The sequence below is a fragment of the Anopheles nili genome, chromosome 2, assembly GCF_943737925.1.
Source record: "Anopheles nili chromosome 2, idAnoNiliSN_F5_01, whole genome shotgun sequence".
NCBI classification, from domain to species: domain Eukaryota; kingdom Metazoa; phylum Arthropoda; class Insecta; order Diptera; family Culicidae; genus Anopheles; species Anopheles nili.
This window is the reverse complement of record NC_071291.1, coordinates 34828155-34843411: the sequence shown is the minus strand read 5'-3', so window position 1 is coordinate 34843411 and position 15257 is coordinate 34828155. Positions and strand designations below refer to the sequence as shown.

The 15257-nt window shown below is 41.9% G+C and overlaps 1 protein-coding gene across 1 annotated transcript; it reads left to right on the top strand.

The window, feature by feature from the left end:
• Positions 1–914: 914 nt before the first annotated feature.
• Positions 915–12687, top strand: LOC128730868 (MICAL-like protein 1). Its single transcript, XM_053823954.1, has 9 exons — positions 915–1066; positions 2544–2728; positions 3597–3658; positions 5914–5916; positions 8446–11225; positions 11304–11439; positions 11507–11578; positions 11669–11875; positions 11950–12687. The coding sequence occupies exons 1-9, from the start codon at positions 915–917 to the stop codon at positions 12013–12015; spliced, it is 3663 nt and encodes a 1220-aa protein (XP_053679929.1). The 3' UTR covers positions 12016–12687.
• Positions 12688–15257: the final 2570 nt, after the last annotated feature.

The following is a 15257-nucleotide window of genomic DNA, read 5'->3' as shown; positions in this document are numbered from 1 at the left end:
AAGGGAGGGGGGGGGGTTGAATGTCCAGGGTAAAGAGAAGTCCGGTGGTTCGTCAGGAGACCGTTGGGCCGTTGGGTGTGCTGTCGGCTGGCAACTTAATGATTTGACCGAAGCAAAACACTGCGCGCGCGTTGTGATGCAGGAATGAAACAAAAACCCCTTATAGCACCCGGTGGGCTGTATCATAGGCTTGCTAGCGAGACCAGCCAGCTGTAATGGAGCAACAAGAGGCTGTGCGGTAAACGTCACGCCATAGCTCTTGCACTCACCAGCGGCCGCGAAAGACGACGAACCCCCCTTCTCACTTGCTTTGGACGATAACGACTGCGACGGTGGGCCAGCGACGAACCCTGCGGAACATTTACTAGGGTCACTGGAAAAGAAGAGTGCGGGTGGTGGTGGTGGTCGGGGGTTATGTTGAAGGGGGTGGAAAAGGGAAGGGAGGGGGCGGAGGGGGACCTCAACGATAGCGACGTGTTTTGTTGTTGCGCCCCGTTTGTTGACCAAAGCGTGTGGTGTACGCGCAAGGGTCGATCGGGGGGTCTCTTGCACGCATCGGTGCGTCCACGGTGACGTCCCGCGTGTGGCTGTGTGTGCGCTCACTGGCGCGCGCACACTCACTCTCGTCGCGCGCGCGGTTTAAGTCAGTGTTTAACAAGAGCCCTACCAGACCGGACGTAATCCATCGAAGTGACTTTTCCAGTGAGGTTACCTTTCATTGCCGCCGTTCGTTAGCACAAGTACTTAATGCAGCAAACCCGAAACCTAGACTCGCCTTCCGCCTTCGAGTGGTACTAATGAATTTTGTGTTTTTGTTTTGGTTTCGTTCTACTTTCCGGCTTCCTGCTCCCTGCGGACGATGCCGACTAATGACGGCGGTGTGTCCTCGCGTGTCGTCCTACAGAAAACCTAGCATGTCCGAGCGTCGTGGAACGAAGGCACTAGAACTATGGTGCCGCCGAGTGGCCGACGGCTACAAGGATGTTAAGATCACTAACATGAGCACCTCCTGGCGCGACGGTCTAGCATTCTGTGCCATCATCCACAATTTCCGGCCCGACCTGATGTAAGTATACACGCCCGGGTGGAGAGAGACAGAGAGAGAGAGTGAGAGATTGATCCTTGTTTGGGGTTTGGTGCGTCCATATCCTTTACATCCTTTCCTCGACAACCGAAGCGTTTAACCGCTAACAAGTGCACCGCCGATGGAATCCATCCTTCCCTTTCAACCACCAGCGGAGTGTGCAACACGCCCAACTCCCGCCCCAAAACGACACTAACCTCAATGTTTTATTTTTCCGAGCCCCCGCCACACTAACGCCATTACTAACGCTTTCTAATCGAATGTTTTTTCGGCTTCTTGCTTCCGATCGAACAAAACAAATCCATCCGTTCCACGCGGGACAGATACTAAGCGAACGCATTTTGCGCACTAGTAAGTATACGTAGCCCGTTTGATTTTCCACCGTGGCGCACGGAACCGCTCCGCGCGGCAAGTGTACGGGAGTTTGGAGTGTGTGTGTGTGCATGTTTTGTTTTTTTTTTTCGTTTGGCGATGGTGTGCCGTGTAGTGGAGTGGCGAACTTTGTTTTTTTTTTAAACCCCGCCCATCTTGTGCTCTAGATTGTGTTGTTGTTCGTGGGTTGTGTTCCTAAATTTCCAATTCGAATGACTTAAAAGATCCAGTTGGCCGCCGGTTGGTTTTGATGTTTGATTCGAGCATTGGTTGGTGCAGTGGAGAGAGAAAGAGAGACAGAGAGAAAACAAGGGGAAGACTAGACAAGGCTAGGGGAATGTTAAGTGCAGTGTGGAGTCCCCTGACCAGGACAAGGAACACCGGCGTAGTGGCCAAGTGAACGTGCTTTTGGAGAGAAAGGTTTTGACGGCTCTGCTTCCGAATGATTAATTAACATTAATATTAAAGCGTGTGGAGTGTGAGAAGCGGCATGGTTGAGGCGTAACCGTTTAACCGTCGTCGGAAAAGGGAACCGAGAAGACGGCGGCGGTGATGGTGGTGGTGGTTTACGTGAGCAGATTTGGTAGGACGTCGCATAGGTGCACGTTTTTTTATTCTTCTCTTGGATCGGCCATTATTATGCGTTCCTGGTGGAATTTCAATGAGCAACGTTATGAAGTGAACAGCGATTCTCAATTTGAATTTGTCGCGTAACGGAAAAATTCTATTCAAAATTGAAACAGTGCTTGCAAGATAGAGATTTTGAGAAGTCGAAACAATGCTAACTCAAGTGTCATGGTATTCGAGCGTAAACCAAATGTAATTTTGATGATGGCAATTTAACAATTACATACATTATCATCTAATGCATTTTTTTTCTAATACGTTAAGTCCCATATGTTTGTGATAACCCTATATAAGCACGATTCATAATTATTGCATACTAACGGTAATGTTTTTTTTTCTCTTCTCCGTTTCATCCCTATAACGCACGTTGTTCGGTGTGTGTTGTTTGAACATTGTGTGGTGTGTGCGTGTGTGTTGTTTGTGTGCTTTCAACCTGCATCCGGCTGGCGCGCTATTGCAGCGATTTTGCAAGCCTCAGCAAGGACAACGTGTATTACAACAATGAACTAGCGTTCACCATCGCGGAACAACATCTCAACATACCGTCGCTGCTGGATCCGGCTGATATGGTCAAGTACGAGGTGCCGGATCGATTTTCAATTCTCACCTACCTGTCGCAGTACTACCGAGTGTTCAGCAACCAAGGTAAGGCTCTCAAATTTCCAAACTCACCCACAGCACTGCACGACGGCAAATGTTGTGCTTTGCGCCGCCAAGCTCCTAGAATGCAGGTGGGCACTGAGCGCTAGCTTCTAATCATAATCATCTTGACGTGAGGATTTCTTCAATGCCCGCAATCGACACGTTTTATGCGCACCACTTGGCGACGTGCTATGAGCGACGAGAACTTGTCTATCGAATGCGGTGCTGTTTATAATGCATAGCTAAACTTGTCTGCTTGGGAATTGAAATCGAATGGCTATACAGTACCGTGACGGTGGTGGTAATCATAAAAACCAATACCCAACGTTGTACTGCAGCTGGTTGGTTGGTGTCGTGCAAAATTAATAGTATGAATGTAAGGGAAGAAAAACAGGAGTGTCCAATAGCTAATAGTTAAGCTGGTTGACAGTGATCCGCAATGCTAAATCGTTCTGAGATCAAAGTAAAATGATAAGTTTGATTGCCAAGCTTTTGAATGCTAACCATTAGATCTGATTGTCGCTGGTTGTGTGAAAGACTGATCTGCAATGCAATGCATGCATGTGTGTGCCTTTGCATGTAGCATTTGCATATTCTGGTTTGTTAGCTTAACAGCTAGGTTTATGCAGATATCAATTGCTGAGCAATTCTTCAAAAATACTTGCCTGTATGTGGGCATTACTTCAGTAGCTATAATTAACGTTGGTTTCTAATATATTGTAAACAAAAACCCAATATGAATTAGGATTGCAGAAGCGTTCTATGTGATGTACTTATATTACCTGTGCAAATTTTACTTTTTTTTCCATCTTTTCTATCATACATCATCACCGATGAATATCTCCGTGCTTCTCGATTATTGTTCATGCAGAACCCGCCTCGAATAAGAAAGCAGCCGATAAGGACACCAAACCCGATGACCTTAACGCTAAGGTAAGCAAGGAATGGAATAAAAGATGACCCAACCATAATGGCCAATTGTACAATTGTGAATGCGAAAGATTCTATGTTACGTTCGTTGTGGAAATTAGCTTTTCTGTGAGAGGCATCGAATATCGCCAAAAATAATCATTAATTCTGGATCATTCGGTGAAATGGGCTTCATGCGGTCTCATTATTAACGCAATGTATCGTTCTAGGCAGGTTTCCTGCATAATTGTAACGCTTTCCATCGTTTGGTAACAAATATCCGATAGTACTGGTACGATAGTTATTGGACATAATGGTTAACTGAAAACGAGATTACATGTGCTAATACAACAATGCTTCCTTGGGGTGATTACTGATTCCTCTTGCATTCATGCACTTCAATTTGGTAATTTGGTACATGGAAGGTCGTTCGTGTCTTTTGTTGTCGGGATACTTAATAAGCAAGTTCACAAACTCCCTCACTGATTTCCATTTATGCAAAAAAAGAGAAGAACTGAACAACAGAACAGTTTCTACAACCGTTAGAGCTAGGGTTAATCTATTCTTACCAAGCAACGACCAACCCCATCGGTATATTCCTTCGGTCCATAATATCATCATTACCATAATCACATCGAACGGTGTACATGAGATTACGTGTTGTTTTGCCGCTTGGTGGAGGTGGGTTTGTAGGTTAACCGCCCGAATGCAGAAGTAATCGGTTTGCAAACCAATCGAAGAGAAGCCGAAAGCAAGTGGCCGGCTCAACGCAGCCTCCATTGGTAGAAATGGTCACGCTATCTATTACCCCGAATAGAACATTACCAGCGTGAGTGGAAAATGCACTGAGGCAAGGAAATGTATAATAATGATGGCAAATTATATGTAGTTCCGCCGATGGCCGGTTGCGTGTCGAAGAGAGCTAAAGCAATGCCAATCTATGTTAGCCTTACGCTATTTCGCTCTCTACATAACCAACTCTACATATGCATTAAATGTAGTGCACGGAGCAAACAAGAAGTGCTCTTTCTTCTTCTATGACGTTTATTTCAGATCGCTCTAGGCCAAAGATAGGTCGGTATCAATTTCACAAACCAGTGAGAGCCCCACGATTTGACTGGTGTTTATCGCGTGGATGAAGCTCATCATACTAGGACCCGAATAAGGTCAATCTTGCTAGGCGCTATGCCATGGTTTTCTATTCCTCAATGTTGGCTAATGATATCACAGGCCCTAACATAAGCTTTAATTGGCAATATGACCAAAGTAGGAGATTTCGTAACGTAAATATCGAACACATGTGTTGATGCAAGTAACAAAAAGATAATTAATGTCAGATAGCATGATATGACCACGCATTTCGGATGTTGAATCCATTCTCGCAGTCCGCTCATTGTGTTTTCGGATTAATTGCTGATGTTGCATGGGCTTGGCTGCCGTCACAAAATGAACTGTTGTTGTTTACAACCTTTCACATTTTTTTTACTGCATTGCATTCATTGGTCGGCCATTCAAAAAGTGCAACAGGCATACCTAATAGCTCGTGTGCTTTTTAAAAGTGAACTCTTACTTGCGATAGTAAAACATGTTTTTTTTTCATTTGGTCAAACAATTGCTGGACGGAAATTCGAAATGAAAATTACACCTGAAAAATGTTCATGTTGATTCATTTCACCAGCCCTTCTATGATCCAGCAATATTGGCGTTTCCGGATGTTTTTTTTTCGGAAAAATGGGAACGCCATTTCTTCTGCCATGACGTGGAAAATCGCATCTTCTCGTTTCAAACCATCGGACGGCAAAGAGAACCTATTGTCCGCTAGTTTGTTTTGATTGGGTTTGGTTCCTGTCGGTTCCAGCGAATGATCATAACAAAAAGATGCCTTTTCTGACCGGTTCACTGGGTTCAATTTGAGCGACAATTTTAAACAGTGAAGCGTTGAGAAATTAGGTGAGGCCTATGGCGGCGGCATGGTAGTTAGTGTCAATTGGAAGTGGAAACAACGGAAAAATGCACCGCCTATGGCGAGTGGGTTGGTCTTGGGCCAGAAAGAAATGTGTCAATTTTAACACATTTTAGTTGCAATTTACCGGCGAGAATATACCCGCCTTGGCTGACCTACCTTTTTGACTTTCCCTTTTTCCGTTCATGCCGTATTTTAACCGCGTAAGTAAATTTGGATCAGCAGACGCTGTAAGACGGATGGTATGTTTAAATTTGTTCATCGATTTGTTTTGAGTTTCCGTAAATGTTTCTTTAACATTTCGTTACAAACAAAGATTGTTATGCGCGCGAAATACAATTCGATAAAGTGTTTCTTTAAAAAAATCGCCAAAAACGATTCAAAATAAGTTTTCTATCTCTGTCAGTAGCAAGAAGACGATGTTTACATAAAGTTCATTGACGTTCCTATGCTAAGATCAACACTTCATAGAGATGTGCTCAAGCAGACGCAGCATATGTTGTGCTGCTCTATACCAGCTTCACGTACTTGATTCTACAACAGTATATTTTGAGAGACATAATTGTATGCCATGATGTGCACACGCACTAGAGCCAAAGTCAATATGTTTTTAAAAAAAGCAAACAATGTTACACCGGGCCTTTCTCTCTTCGGCGTTGTGTTCTGACCATCACACCTGAGTCATTACTGTGATGTGATAAGGCCTCGGTTTAAGAGCGAGACGGATGGATGACTAAATAACACTTGGTTGAAACCATTGGCTGCGAGTGACACATCCAGGATAGAGCGAAAGATTGTACAGCGTCACGTGTCAGTTGCGGCTTTCATAGTTAGTTGTTGATCATTCAGCAAGCGAACGACATCATCCGCGTTTGTCGGGTGGCCGTTGCTGTTCACACGTAGTGCATTTTGTGCAACTGAGCTTCGTATAGTAATTGAACGCACATGCTTAACCGTGTATTGAACCACAGTTTTGTGACTAACCATACTAACCCTCTTACCAACGTGGCGAAGATAATAAAAGTTGGTGTGTATCTCTCTTGCGTATCGGATCGTATGTGTGGTGATGTGTGGACGCGATAAGAGAACAAGCGTATATGCTCACTGTATGTTTTCTATTTTTATCTTTCTCTTTCATCACCTATTCTATTCTCTCTCAATGCCGCCGCCGATCGTGATCTTTAAAATCGCGTACGCATGAATCATTACCGATCCTCAATCATTAATTCAAATATATCGTGGAATATGTCACGCAACATAGGAGGACAGCAACAGTCTGGATATAGTCGGACAATATAAGCCAGAAATTTTCTGCTAATTGAAAAGGCAAGCATACTTCATCAACGCCAAGCTGCCATCAAAGCTTATTAAATGCGTATAAGAAGAAAAACCAAAAAGGCCTGAGAAGATCAATATAAACTGGAGATTAACAAATATCATCGATAAAAAACATTGTATTTACTTGTGGAGTATAATCGAGTGAAGAAACCCCAATACCTACTCATGTAGTGGAAGAAAAATTCGCAGTGGAAATATATCGGAGAAATAAAACATAAGTTAAGAGAAACGGAATATTCAACGAGGAATCTCTGATTAGCTGCGAACCCTGGAGCAAAGTGGCTGAGCATATCGAACAAATCAACAATAATCAATACCAAAATCGAGCATAAATATCCACGATTGTTTATCATAGTTACGAATTTGTTTTTTTTTGTGCTTAGTAGTGTCTGTAGACATTTAGTAATAAGAGTGCTTGTAGTATACCATCATCACAACACCATCAATTACCCCGACCTCAATTGCACCCGTTTGTCAGTATCGTCACCATATAGTGCGTGGTTAGCAAACGTTAGCAAAGACGCTGTGAAAAAAGAAGAAAATCATTGCTAAGAAAGACCATGTTACCAACATCGTCATCTGGAAGGTGAAATTATTACGCTTGCAGAAACTATAAATCCAACTTTACCCGTAACGTTGCACAATATCAGCAACAATAAAAGCTTCTCCGAGCACCATCCTCTTCGTTCAACCAGAACGACCGACAAATAATAGCTGCGAATATTAACTTCGAGCAAAATATTACAGATTTTGTGCAAGTTTCGGAAATTGCTGTTAAAAAACAATAAATCCAGGTAATTCATCCGTACAAGAAGTTTACTTACTTATATATATTCTATCACTAAAGCGAAATGATGTACGAATTTGGCAGGCAAAAGTTTGCAGTTTAATTTTTACACCCTTTCTGTTATTGTTTGTGCGTGTGCTTTATCTAGATATAATCTGCTAAATCAATGCTGCGAATTATCAATATCATAATAGCCTCGTTTCCTATTTAGCTAATTTGATCGTTTTCTCAATGCGTGGATTGTGGAGCGCAATATTCGAAGAGGCGAACATTAATCATGGGCTAATTTCCTTCGCTAGATTGCTTTTCGGTTTGTGCATTTTTTGCTTTTTATTTGTCACGTTGTGTAGTTCATTAGCAGTATGTTATCATCGTTAATTCATCGTTAGAATTTTTCTTTCCCCGATTTTTGTTTATGTCGTGTGAATCTTGAAAGTTAGACTGTGCGTGTTTTGTACCGTTTCTTTACATATAATTGCTTAATTTTACTTTTTACTGTATTTGATTTAAAAAGACAGTAAGGAAAGACTGTGACAACGGATTACTTTTACAAAAAAAATTGCATACTAATTATAATGCACCATTGAAATGAAATGAAAGTATTCACGTTTATTTTATTAGGCGTATGAGTGGGAGAAATACATCGATGCTTCGCTTTTTTATAACTTTTTGTAAGGTTCTATTGGCTTATGCAATAATACAATGCTTTTTACTAATCCACAGATGGCAAGCATACCGGCATTTGTGGGCGTTCCTAAACGTGCTTCATGCAACCGTTGTAGTAATCCCATCTTCCTGGCAGAACGGATCAGCTTTGGCGCAAAGAGCTACCATCGATCGTGCCTCAAGTGTGCCCGTTGTGGAGCTCAATTAACGGTTGGCAGTTTCTACGAAACTGAAACGGACGGAGAATATTGTTGCGAAACATGTCCAGATGAGGAAATTCAACTCGAACAACGGCGTGAATCGCCACCTTCATCTGAATGCAGTAGCCGTTCTTCGAGCGTACCCGGCAACGCTCCACCTGTTGTTCCGGCGGTGAATCTATCGAAAAACATTCGTAGTAGCAAGCTGCTCGATCGGATATCGTTCTTTGAATCTGCACCGTTGAGCGACGAAGAAAAATCGTCGAACTTGGAACGAAAGACAAGGATGAGCAATTATCTCAAGGACACGCTAAATGTAGAGGAAAAGAATATTGATGAACCTCCCGACCTACCGAAAAGTGAACCACCAAGCTCGTTGATCAGCCGATCGGAAACAACTGAAAATGTCCAAACTGTGGAACAGGCTAACGTGATTGAGTTGGATAATGCTGAGGACGAATTCGAAAAACTAGTACAGAATCTAGATAAAGAGGATTTGGAAAAGGAAGCAAATGAATTACCGGAAGTGATTTCGGATCCCATACAAAACCTAAAGAAGCATACGGTGGAAAATGAAACGGAGACACCTTCACAAACAGTTTCGGAAGATAAAGAAACAGAAAAAGTCGAAGTTTCGAATGCCAATCCTGAATCTATTTTGAGCATAAATACTGTACCAGAAGTAGTAACTGAAGAATTAAATGATGAAGCCATAAAACCTGTTCAACAAATAGAGTTAAAGCAAAATTTGGAATCAAATAGTGATCACAAAGAAACAGTTTATCAAGAAAAAGGTGAACCTAGTTGTGAAGCATTGGCTGAGGAAAAGGTTGCTAAAACAACCAATGATTTTGAGATCGAAGAGAAAGTTCTCGACAAACCTGAAATAACAAAAATTCAAGACGAATCATCAATCGAGATATCATCAAATATTTTGACAAATGACACGGAGACAGGTAAAACCCAAATGGAATCTGGATCACCTTCTGAACTGACGTCAAATTCTGTTACAAATGAATCTATTGTGCCTGAAGAAATTAAAAGCACTGAATTAAAAGTTTTACCTTCAGAAGAAGAAGCTGAGGAAAGCATTGAACGCATTACCGAAGAAACGAACACAGATACGGTAACCGAATGCAAAGTGCCTGTTGAAGCAAAAGTTACAACACCTTTTGAGACTGTTGAAAGCTGTAATAAAGTTGAGATCAGCGGAAAAGAAGATGTAAATAAGGAAACCAATGAGGAACAGTATCCATCAGATCTAAATCCGTTCGGAGAAGACGAACAAAATGAAGATAACGAAAGCGTCATGGAGTTGCCAAACATTCCAGTGGGAGAAAAACCTATTCCAATTATTCGGCGTGTGAGCAAAAATCCATTTGGTAGCGAAGATGAAGATGAGGAGCTTTCTCAGTCTCCTTCATCAAAACCGCCTCGGCCACCACCTCCGAAGGTGAAAACGGATGGTGCAGCTGCACCATCCAATCCAGTGCCAGCGAATCCATTCGGCGAAGACGACGACGATGAAGCGCCAACAGACGAACCGGAAATAGTGCCAGTAGTATCCAAACCTTCGCCTCGCCGAACTCCGGTTCCGACACCACGGAAGGCGCATGCTTACAATGATTCAATAAGCTCGCTTGACAATTCCTTGATGTCGAGCAGCAAGTTGAGCAGTTCGAACGTTTCGCTAGCGTCCAGTCTTGAAAGCGGTCCTTCTTCAATTGTTGCTCCACGACGAAAGAAAGGAAAGGCTCCCGATATTCCCGTTCAGCTGTCAGGCTCAAGTATCGTGCCGTTTCAGCAATTGACATCTTCTGAGGTGGATAAGACGTCAATGGACAACATATCGAACAGCAGTGGAAGTGGCACATTGACGACGCCTCGTAAAAAACGCCTTGCTCCGGCCCCACCTCCAACACCTAATGCTTCGTCAACTCCGAAACAACCTCCAAAACAGGACGGTGGTTTAACTAGAGCACCTAGCCAGCGTCTGCTTGCCGTAGATGCTAGCCTTCGTAGGAACAGCGAGCTTGAGCCATCGAGCTCTATGAGTCGTGGGGCTAGCAACGAATCCGTTGTATACCGACGAACAATAGTACCTCTGTTGTTGGACGATGATGGCCCGGAGTCTCCTAACCATGACAGCATGAACACCAGCGAGCGCCAGTGGGAGAAAATGAAAGACAACAAAGAGGCACAAAACCGTAATCGTCAATCGCAAAGCTCCCCCACCAGCGAAGGGAATGGAATGAATTTCGGAAGTTCTAGTGCTGGCCTATCAATTCTTGCGAATAAATCATCCCAAGGGAAGTGGAAACGACGTAAAGGGCCTGCACCGGCATTGCCGATGATGACAGCACCGCCACCCGAGCGAAAGCCAATCAAAATGCTACCGTTAAAGGAAATTCACCAGGAGCTGCAGATCATCGAAACTCAACAGCAGGGGCTGGAAAAACAGGGAATCGTGTTGGAGACAATGATACGCGAGCGCTGCGAGGGAGGTGAGGCGGACATCGATCTCGATATCAGACTGCAGTCCAATTCGAAGGAGGTGGAAGATTTGATCATGCAACTGTTTGAACTGGTGAACGAAAAAAACGAGCTGTTTCGACGCCAAGCGGAGCTAATGTACTTGTGAGTAGCATGCTACTAGTATACTTGAGTGTGAGACTTACAGGAGTGTTTTTATTAATCTATATGCATGTATTTTAGGCGACGTATGCATCGGCTTGAACAAGAGCAGGCAGATTTGGAGTATGAAATTCGTTTGTTAATGGCCCAACCCGAACGAAACAAGACAGATTCAGACAAGGAAAAAGAGGAAGCATTGATTGCTCGGTTGGTTGAGGTTGGTATTTGCTCACACGATGATTGTTATCAATTCGATACGACGGTACAATTTTTATTTTTAATAGATTGTACAATTGCGCAATGAAGTAGTGGAATGTCTAGATATGGACCGCATCCGTGAAGCAGAGGAAGATCTGGTAGGTATTCATTTATTTTCGAAAATCTCTAAACATTGCTATCAAATTTGTGTTTAATCATTCTTGTTTTTTTTTATCACAACAAAATAGTCCATCAAACAGAGCATTGAAGAACGAGCAGCAAGCCAACAATCGAAACATGGAAACAGCAAAAAAGATTCATCTACCGGTTCTTCGAGCCTTCCACTTACCGACGCTGAGAAACGCGACTCTTCGACAAAGTTATCCAAAAAGGAGAAAAAGAAGCTAAAGGAAGCAAAAAAGCTCGTAAAATCGAAAAAAATTGACTCGGAAAAGGTAAGCTCTTCTCAACCATCAAATAATTACGCGAAACTAAGCCTTTCGTAATCGCGTGCTTTTTTGTCCATCAGGATGCCGATGAAACGGAGAGTAGTACTACGAAAGAGAAAAAAAAGAAAAGAAAGTTTCTTTTCTAAAAGCCATGCTTATAAGTGAGGTTTTCTGGACGTGCCGTTATGTCTACATCCTTTGACTGCTAAAAGCCATGTTCCTTTGGAAACGTGTCCAATTCCAGACGGACAAACATCAACGAACTCATTCCCTCGGCGTACATCAATGTTGATCCGTCCATCTATTCAAGTTACGCAATCGTTTATTGTTCATCAAATTCTCTAGTTGCAGTTACAGTTTACTCAGATAATGTCTGACGAATAATTGATATGCAGTTGCTATTGGTGCCTTTTCGAATATTATTTAACTAAATCAACAGATTTGTTGTAGGCCGGTAGGGCCTCTCATCGATTGGATCGATTCTATTTTGTAAGCGTTTCCATTTACCACATTTGCTACATTTGCTGTAGATATTTCAATCATCGCATTTAGTTCACTCGATAATAATACGACGGAGAAATATATTATTTCCTGTTTGCATTACCCTTTGTTTCAAAGTCCTTTAACTACATGTTCCATTAAAGCACCCAGATATTTTTTGATAGTACTATCCGATTTTACACGAACAAAAATGATCGTTTATAGGTAATGAAAAATGTCCACTCTCAAAAGGGACATGTGAATAGTGATAGAAAAAAAAATACATATGCCTAATATGCTAAGAAATAAAGTATGCATTGAGCTTAAAGTTAAGTTTACCGAAACGATACAAGACGACTCTCTGTTCTTGTTATAGATGACACATAACTTACTCCCTTTCACTGGTAACGGATTCAATTTCGGAGTTGAGACCAATTGAAAAGTTAATAATTTCTAATAAATATACACATCAGGATTTATTGAGAACAATGTTTCGATTTCGTTCATAAAGTATTACTATGTCAACACGGCTTGCAAATTTATTCATTCCCCACATAACTCAAGTACCCCGGGATTGAAGCGAACCTCTTTTGCTCTGCACTCCACCACTCGTTCTCGAACGCTTGTCTATACTTGTTCTATGTTGTTGGGCATCTAAAAAGATATATTTGCACATATACGTTTCGCACACTTCGTGACGCATTTATGCTTACTATTATGTAGCAAAATACATTGAGAATGACTTGCATATGATAACAGTTAGTTTCCAGGAAGATTTTTGTTCATGTCTCGCGCTTCCACGCATCGATACGGACGAGCACAGTTGAAAATATAATACAATCGTTTCAACAGTTAGTAAATTTGAAATCGGCATCTTCTAAATTACAGTCATTCTGTCTTACATAGTGCCTTAAATCCTCATGAAAACTCTTCTATCCTTTTTGGCTGTCAAGCCATTTTGATTATGCTATATAGTGTAACGGTAAGACATACTTCGTGTGAATCCGTTTTACTAAATTTATGTTTCACAATTACCCGCCTTCTGCGTCATACTCAATGCTCTATACTTAAATGAATTATACATCTAGATCAACAATTAGACACTATGATATCGTTGCTGCTTTGTTTGGGTTTTGAACCTGTTACGATAAGCTTCGTTTCGTCTGCATCCCTTTTCACACACGCAGAATATATGTAGAGAAATATGCGTTATAAATGGTTCATGTTTTATTTCGATTCTTTTACATCTAGTCAATAACACGATTTCGAATAGTTTATCAACACGTAGAACTGGAGTTCCTCGTAGCTCATCAATAGTCTAGGTTGTAGTATTGTATCGTCAGAAAAATTACAAATCTATACTAAGCTAGCCCTAACAGTAATAATTGCTAGGTAGTCAATCAACTTTTAAGTTTATCTGTTGTTTTGTAGCTCTGTTACATTTTGCCTTTGCTTTCTCACGAGACACTTACGGTAACTGCGGGGATTACGGATTTACGAGAGTAACACTACACTGTTAACACCAATTTAGCGGCACGTTGCGCGTCCTTTTTCTCTTTGTCACATTCGTCACATTATTTTTATGCTGTGGGGGCTATGTCCTTTAACTTCGACCCATTCGTAACATTGCTGGGAACATGCGAAAAATTATTTCTGAAACGGCTCCTGGCTCCATTGCTTTTGATACGTTGTGTTGACCATTTCAAAATTACCTGCGCGCATTAGTTTTGCTTTTGTAGTAGGAAGAAACAAATGTATGTATACTCGTACTTTTTCACCACAAAAATGGATACTGCGCAAACAACGACTAGTGCACACTAAGGAGCTGGCGATGTTTAGTACCATTTGTTTGATTTGTTGCCTCAATTTACCTATCTGTTTCAGATGGCCTTCGGATGACGACTTAGTGTACTATATCAACATTTACTTCAAGTTTTTAAAACTGTTTTTCGAATTGCATGCTATTCTTTGTTTTTTTTTACGGCATAATTTGTTGAACGTCGCATAACTCTACTTTTGTCGATACATATATACGTTTTCCACGGTTTAGTAGTTTATTATTTTTGTTTTATTGGATTGAGTCCCTCGAGTTGGCAAAGGATGCTTGTCCCATGAAATCTATCTTTCCTTCTTCTTCCCCTGAGGGGTTATTTTTGCACAGTTTTCATCCCGTTGAACTGAGCAGAGTTTATGCGCCGAAACTATGTGTTGCAGTTGATTTTGTTTGTTGACCAATTCTGCGGCATACATGTTTGAAACTATTCGCCTGAATTCCATCTGCATTTCACGTATAAACTGGATTGTTATTTTCGTATATGTGATATTTAAACTTGCAGCAGTTTATAACATATAATATATTTTTCTCTTCATTTGGAAAAATCTCATTTTCTAGGTGGTGTCGGGGAGCGGATGCCAAGTTAGACTAAACTATTTCCGACGCTAGACTTCGTATTCGCTAGTAACTATGTACGTTAACAGATATAACTAACAGTATTTCCTACTTCTGGCAATGATGCACTTCTGTGGTAGCGAACGATTGGTTTCCATTGTTCAAGCACGATTTAACAGTAGAACGTAACAGGACGTAGATCGCAGGTCGCGGTTTCGTATGATCCTGGTTCTTCGTTACATTTAGACAATACTCGGTGGCGCGCCACGTCTTGCATGCGTTCCGCCGTGTTAGCGCATTAGTAACAGATTCGAGATTAAATCTACACTTAGGAGTCAAAATCAGGAAGGCACATAAGTGGACTTGTGGGAACTTTAACACCTTTTGCTCGCCGTTGCCGTTGCCGTTGCCTTTGCCTGTTGCTCATCTCAGCGCTCCCCGCACGGAAACCATTTTCCGCGATCGGTTTTAGAATATGTTGCAGCGTTTCCCTTCCGTACCGTCACCGTACTAGCTCTC